Source organism: Phyllobates terribilis, unplaced genomic scaffold (assembly GCF_046119375.1).
Source record: "Phyllobates terribilis strain yellow unplaced genomic scaffold, ASM4611937v1 Scaffold_3__8_contigs__length_932513732, whole genome shotgun sequence".
Classification (NCBI taxonomy): Eukaryota; Metazoa; Chordata; class Amphibia; order Anura; family Dendrobatidae; genus Phyllobates; species Phyllobates terribilis.
The window spans coordinates 776662226-776669704 of record NW_027362763.1 but is presented as its reverse complement, the minus strand read 5'-3'; the positions used below and the strand labels follow the sequence as shown (position 1 = coordinate 776669704).

At 44.0% G+C, this 7479-nt stretch overlaps 1 protein-coding gene across 1 annotated transcript; it reads right to left on the bottom strand.

Annotated features, from left to right (window-relative positions):
* Window positions 1-1429: 1429 nt before the first annotated feature.
* On the bottom strand, window positions 1430-3265 carry LOC141258630 (general transcription factor II-I repeat domain-containing protein 2-like). Its single transcript, XM_073673589.1, has one exon. It carries the CDS (start codon window positions 3263-3265, stop codon window positions 1430-1432), a length of 1836 nt encoding a protein of 611 aa, XP_073529690.1.
* Between the last annotated feature and the right edge of the window lie 4214 nt (window positions 3266-7479).

The following is a 7479-nucleotide window of genomic DNA, read 5'->3' as shown; positions in this document are numbered from 1 at the left end:
AAATGCCCAGGCTATGCAAGGCTTAGCACCCATGCGACCTGAAGAGCCACCACGACTTGTGGTGAGAGGCAGAGTTGTGTTTGAGGATGCAGTTGTTGACGTGCTTCCAGTACTACGTCTCTGTCCAGGAAGGCGCAACCTGACCTCGTCGTCACTAGCATCTTCCTCCACCTCCTCTGCTGACCTCATCTCTTGGCTGACTGGGTTGACAGTAAGTGGGATCTCCGACCTCATCATCATCACCCTGTGCGTTATCACACCCGTCGTCCTCAGAGCCAACCTGTTCCTGCCCTGACAAAAAACTAAAGTTGTCGCTCCAATCAGGTATTTGAGTCTTATCATCGTCTTCCTCATTGTCTCCACCAACAGGAGTTACAGTTTGGGAATGAGGGTCTACATTATGGTCAGAACCTTCTGCGTCTGGTCCTGGATCCGACTCATAAAGATTCTGGGCATCAGTGCAGATCATTTCCTCGTCTGGATTCACAGAAGCGCTGGAGTCGACCTCTGATTCCCAGGCTATAGTATGAGTAAACAGCTCTGCAGACTCAACCATCTGTTCTACCTCATACTCAGACGGGCAGCTGGAGATTTGGGAGCTGTGAGGAAGCAAGTGCGATTTGGGTGACACCTTTGAGGACTGGAGTATTTGTGATGTTGAAGTTGATGTGGAGGAGAGCCCACTTAAAGGAGCACTTGATATCCGTTGAAGCACCTGCTGTTTTTGTGCCTCATCTGGAATTTGTAGCGATTGGCGTGGCCGTAAGAAAGGGATCTTATCACATTGTCCGCTAAAAGAAGTAGACATTTTAGTTTGGCTGGAAGATGGTCTTTCTTCTGCAGATGTTACTGTTGCTTTAACACCTACCCCACGGACACAACCTTTTTTCCCCTTCCCAACACGCCTATTCCCCTTTCCACCAGCAGCAGGCCTTTTTCCACTCATTTTGGTGGTTAACTAATTCACAACTCTGGAGTTGTTTGCACAAAAAAACAATGGATGGTAACCGAGCAGAGCTGAGTGGCCAAACTGTGGTATTAGGCCAAAACTATTGGCTGGGTTAGATGCAGAAAAAAATTATTTTGAATTTGCAACCTGATGGAGGTCAGTATAGATGGACTAATACAAATAGTCCCACACACTGCTAGAAGCCCAAATATTTTTTCAGAGGTACTGTAGATGCAGATAAAAATTATTTTTAATTTGCAACCTGATGGAGGTCAGTATAGATCAGGGGTCTCAAACTCAATTTACCTGGGGGCCGCTGGAGGTAGATTCTGGGTAAGGCTGGGCCGCATCAAGTTTTCCACAAAAAATGCGCTTACAAAATATCATTATTTAGATTCAAATGTCTTTATTAACAGTTCTTTAACATTTAACTTTTAGAACATGAATGGACATAAACTGTTTGAACAAGGCTTTATCTGCCTACTTCTTGCTGCTAGAGATCTGACAGCGCTTACTCTTGCATAGCCGAGCCACATTTGGCGTAAGTGAGGAAGCAGTTGAGACCCTCAGCACAGCTTGAAGATGAGCATCAGTAATTCTAGACCTGTACTTTGACTTATTGAAGTTCAAGGTAGAGAAGAGCTTTTCGCACAAGTATGTGCTCCCAAATAGACACATGGTCTGCTTGAACATTCGGGAAAGCTCAGGGAAGCTGGGGGGCAATTCTCTTAAAAATTGCCCAAGTTTGTCTGCTTTTCCACTCACATCCCTAAACTTGGCTTTGAGTTCAGAGTTACACTGCAGGTCAATGAGCTCTATTTGAAACACTGGAGGGGCATCTTGCACATCAAAGGAGAAGGGGTCTGCAAAAATTTGAAATGTGGCTCTGTGTCTCTTGAAGTCTGCAAATCTATGATCAAATTCCTCCTGTAGCCTCAAAATGACATCCACATACTCCTCATGACTGAATAGTGTGCCTGAATCAATGAGTGACTTGCATGCTGGGAAATGGCAAAGGTTTGTTTGAGAAAGCTGGTCTTTCCACAATATAAGTTTTGTAGAGAACGCTCTCACGCTGTCATAGGCAGCACTGACAAGTTGCCCCTGGCCTTGTAACCTCTTATTCAGTACATTAAGCTCATGTGCGATATCAACCAAAAAAGCTAAGTCCATGAGCCATTTTGGATCACTTAGCAAAGGAACAGAAGCCCCATCTTTCTCCATAAAAGCTTTCACTTCCGCTCTCAACTCAAAAAATCTCTTCAATACGTTTCCCCTGCTGAGCCAACGCACCTCGGTAAAGTAGAGCACATCCCCATATTCTGACTCTATTTCCTCTAAAAAAGCACGAAACATTCTGTGTTTTAAGCCCCTGGATCTGATTTGGTTGATGCATTTCACAACGAAAGACATCACGTTGTCAAACTTCAGGCATTTGCTGCAAAGGGCCTGCTGATGGATAATGCAGTGCAGAGCAATGACCTCCTCTAAACCTTCCTCTTCCTTTTTTTTATTAACAAGTGCCACCAGTCCTTTTTTCCTCCCGATCATTGATGGCGCTCCATCAGTTGTTATTCCGACAAACTTCCTCCAAGGCAAACCAGCATTCTGAAAAGCATCACACAGCTGGTGAAATATCTCTTGGGCGGTGGTCTGGCCATGCATTGGAACTAGTGAGAGCAACTCCTCTGTGACTTCAAAATTGTCATCAACACCCCGGACATAGATTGCAAGCTGGGCAGTGTCGGTGATGTCTGTGGTCTCATCAAGAGCGACTGAGTATACACTGAAACATTTTATTTTCTCACACAGTTGATCATAAATGTCACTTGAAAGGTCAGAAATGCGCTCTGCCACGGTGTTGGAAGAAAGGCTGACGTTGCTAAACTGACCTTTCTTTTCTGGAGAGATAATACTTGCAGCCTGTAACATGCACTTTTTTATAAATTCCCCTTCTTTAAATGACTTTCCTGCTTTAGCAATCATCATACTAACTACGTAGCTGGCTTCGACTGCTGCATCATTCTCTTTGGTTGCTTTCTTAAAGAAATCTTGTTGCCTCAGCAGACATGTCTTAAGTTTAGCAACCTGGTTGGCTCTCTCATCTTCCTGGTACTTTGCATACTCCTCAGCATGTCTAGTTGTGTAATGACGCTTCAAATTGTATTCTTTGGGCACTGCAACTTTCTCTGTGCAAATAAGACAAGTTGGGATGCCCTTGTGCTCAATAAAGAAATATTGCTTTTCCCACTTTTCCTGAAATTGTCTGTGCTCATCATCAACCTTTCTCTTCACTGCAGGCTTTGAGCAAGACATATTTGGGGCTGCGTAGCAAAAACTTAGGCCTATGGTGCCTTGAGATACCCACTTCAGCACAAGGTGCTCTGGATGAGCGGAAATAGAGTTTCCCAGTCCCCCTAGCTGCCTAGCATGACCTTCGGCAACATTAAAGAGGACCTGATTTTTACTTACAGGAGTAGCCAAATACCTTTAGGATGGGCACGCACCTGGTCTGGTTTATAAAAATAGCACTCCTCCACTCTGCTGTGCCCCCCTGTATATTTCTTGCCCTGTATGCTAATACTGAGCATCAAGGAGGAAGAGACGCCGGGGTTTCTCAATGGGCGTCTCCTTCTCCATGTGCCTCAATCCAATCACAGTGAGAGTCACAGCCAGGAAGAAAAAAACTCCTTGTCTGTGACACTCTTTGATGTGATTGGATCACAACACAGCCAGGGAGAAGGAGACGCCCATTGAGAAACCCCTGCGTCTCCTCCTCCCATGCAGGGCCTCCAATGGCAGAATGTCCTGTCGCCTGACTGGGAAGAAGAAGAAAAAAAGTGGGGCGTGGAGAGCGTGACTGACAGGCTGGAGAGCCTGTCAGTCACGCTCTCCACGCCCCACTTTTTTTTTCTTCCAAGCCTGCACTAGATTGAAAACAAAAGAAGAAGCTGCTGTCATGGCGTCTCCCAGCGCAAGGGAAGCCCCGAGCTGGGAGACGTGTCTTCTCTATGAACGCGCCCTGTGCACCGAGGGGTCCCAAGCTCCTACCCCCCCCCGGTATTTGCCTCTCCGTGTCCCTCCCATCGAAGAAGATGAAGTCGCCGCTCTGAACGCACTTGGTGCAGGTCAGCCTCCGGCGGTGTTACACAGCGGGCAGCGCTCCACCGCCACTTACTCCCCCTGGTGAGACGCCGAGGTACTGTACTTGGCGGTGGAGCGCTGCCCGCTGTGTAACACCGCCGGAGGCTGACCTGCACCAAGTGCGTTCAGAGCGGCGACTTCATCTTCTTCAAGTACCAGAGGGAAGGGGACTAAGGTGGCTAAGTGCTTTTCCAGGCGGGGGGCCGCAAAATATTGTCCCGCGGGCCGCGAGTTTGAGACCCCTGGTATAGATGGACTAATAGACCAAGTCCCACACACTGCTAGAAGCCCAAATATTTTTTCAGAGCTAGATGCAGAAAAAAATTATTTTTAATTTGCAACCTGATGGAGGTCAGTATAGATGGACTAATAGACCAAGTCCCACACACTGCTAGAAGCCCAAATATTTTTTCAGAGCTAGATGCAGAAAAAAATTATTTTTAATTTGCAACCTGATGGAGGTCAGTATAGATGGACTAATAGACCAAGTCCCACACACCGCTAGAAGCCCAAATATTTTTTCAGAGCTAGATGCAGAAAAAAATTATTTTTAATTTGCAACCTGATGGAGGTCAGTATAGATGGACTAATAGACCAAGTCCCACACACTGCTAGAAGCCCAAATATTTTTTCAGAGCTAGATGCAGAAAAAAATTATTTTTAATTTGCAACCTGATGGAGGTCAGTATAGATGGACTAATAGACCAAGTCCCACACACCGCTAGAAGCCCAACTATTTTTTCAGAGCTAGATGCAGAAAAAAATTATATTCAATTTGCAACCTGCTGGAGGTCAGTATAGAAGGACTAATAGAACAAGTCCCACACACTGCTAGAAGCCCAAATATTTTTTCAGAGCTAAATGAAGAAAAAAATTATTTTTAATTTGCAACCTGATGGAGGTCAGTATAGATGGACTAATAGACCAAGTCCCACACACTGCTAGAAGCCCAAATATTTTTTCAGAGCTAGATGCAGAAAAAAATTATTTTTAATTTGCAACCTGATGGAGGTCAGTATAGATGGACTAATAGACCAAGTCCCACACACTGCTAGAAGCCCAAATATTTTTTCAGAGCTAGATGCAGAAAAAAATTATTTTTAATTTGCAACCTGATGGAGGTCAGTATAGATGGACTAATAGACCAAGTCCCACACACTGCTAGAAGCCCAAATATTTTTTCAGAGCTAGATGCAGAAAAAAATTATTTTTAATTTGCAACCTGATGGAGGTCAGTATAGATGGACTAATAGACCAAGTCCCACACACCGCTAGAAGCCCAACTATTTTTTCAGAGCTAGATGCAGAAAAAAATTATATTCAATTTGCAACCTGCTGGAGGTCAGTATAGAAGGACTAATAGAACAAGTCCCACACACTGCTAGAAGCCCAAATATTTTTTCAGAGCTAAATGAAGAAAAAAATTATTTTTAATTTGCAACCTGATGGAGGTCAGTATAGATGGACTAATAGACCAAGTCCCACACACTGCTAGAAGCCCAAATATTTTTTCAGAGCTAAATGAAGAAAAAAATTATTTTTAATTTGCAACCTGATGGAGGTCAGTATAGATGGACTAATAGACCAAGTCCCACACACTGCTAGAAGCCCAAATATTTTTTCAGAGCTAGATGCAGAAAAAAATTATATTCAGTTTGCAACCTGATGGAGGTCAGTATAGATGGACTAACAGAATGATGCTATGCCCAAAAGATTTTACTTCACTAGGTGCAGTAAAAAAATTGGTATTCTATACACAGGTGTTATATCTTGCAACACAGATAGGCTACTCCACTGACTAACACACTCTGCAATAGGCCAAAAAGGATTAGCTTTGCTAGATTCAGCCAAATGCTGTGAAAAAAACTTGCACAGCACTGGCACAGACCTGCCTGGCAAAAACTGATAGGAACTCATGTAACCTAGTCCTGAAAAGGACTCCAATTACAATTAGTCTTTACTCCCACAACCTATCTATTTAAGAGCACAGACCTCCCTGATAAAGGTCGTAGGAAATGCTGTAACCTAGTCCTTAAAAGGACTGCAATCACAACTATTCCCTACTCCCAAGCTATCTGTATATTTGTGCGAAAATTGGCTTGAAATTAACAAGGTATAGCGCACACAGCAACAGCGGTGCCGTCTAACACGCAGCTGCAGCAGTGAGAAAATGGTGGCGACGGGGAAAATGGCTTGGTCTTATAGGGCAAGGACATGTGACATACACTGCCAATGACACATGCTCTTGCTTGTGTGAAAAAAAGCACTTCGCTCCGTGTGTGCGCTGCTGATAGGCTGACAGATTGCACCTCCCCACTGCAAATGCGGGAAAGAGAAAAAAAAATGGAGATCTTCATTGTTCCTGCAGAGATCCATCCCCTGCCCCTCCCCCCACCCCGCTGTACACTCAAACTGCGTATTAACATTAATTTTCATCATTACTGAGAAAAAATCCAGTTATGATTTTGGTGCACGAACAGTTATCGAACATAACCTCGAACAGCCGAATTTTTCTCAAATTGTTCGTGTTCGCCGAACGGCTCGAACACCGCCCAAAACAGCTCGAATTTGAGATTGGCGAACAGTTCGAGTAGAACAACGCTCATCTCTATTTGTATATTTATTTTGAATTATATACAAGTCATTACCCTAGAAAGGATGTTCCTTAACATATTTCCCAGGAAAATCCATGTTGTTTTTGTTTTTGTATGTTTTATTGTGAGTCTGTAAAAGTGGCGTAATACCTCTGACAACGTTGTTGACAGCAGTGACCTGGGAGTCAGAAATGCTTCCAGGGGTCTTCCCCATGCTGTTCCCATGTCATTTGAGCACTTTACCCATTGATTTGGGCAATTTTTAGACCCTCTGCAGACTGCTGGGGGGAGCCGCCTGAAAAATGCTTGAGTTTCCCATAGACTTACATTGAGCTCATTGCTCGGGTCGAGTACCCGAGCATTCCAATTTGCTCGACCCGAGCATCGAGCACCCGAACATTTTAGTGCTCGCCCATCACTAACTGTAAGCTCTTGTGAGCATGGCATTCACTCTTCTTATTTGAATTGGTGAATTATGTGTTATTCTGTAGATGTCTGATGTTTGTGTGTTTTTCCTCTGTATTGTAGAATGCTACGGAATATGTTGGCACTATATACATGTAATAATAATAATCATTATTAGTGCAAAGTGGTGTTATATATAGTTGTACTGCAGCCAACAACGAGACATGCCAGATTCTTAGCTAGAACCAATATGGCAGGACTCATCTTCTGGTTGAAAAAAGATTGAACATGTTAAAGGGGTTATCTGCCTTGGACGACTGCTTTTTGTTAGAAGGACCCCTGAAATACGACAATGACAAGATATTCTTCCACTGGGAATTTGCAGGA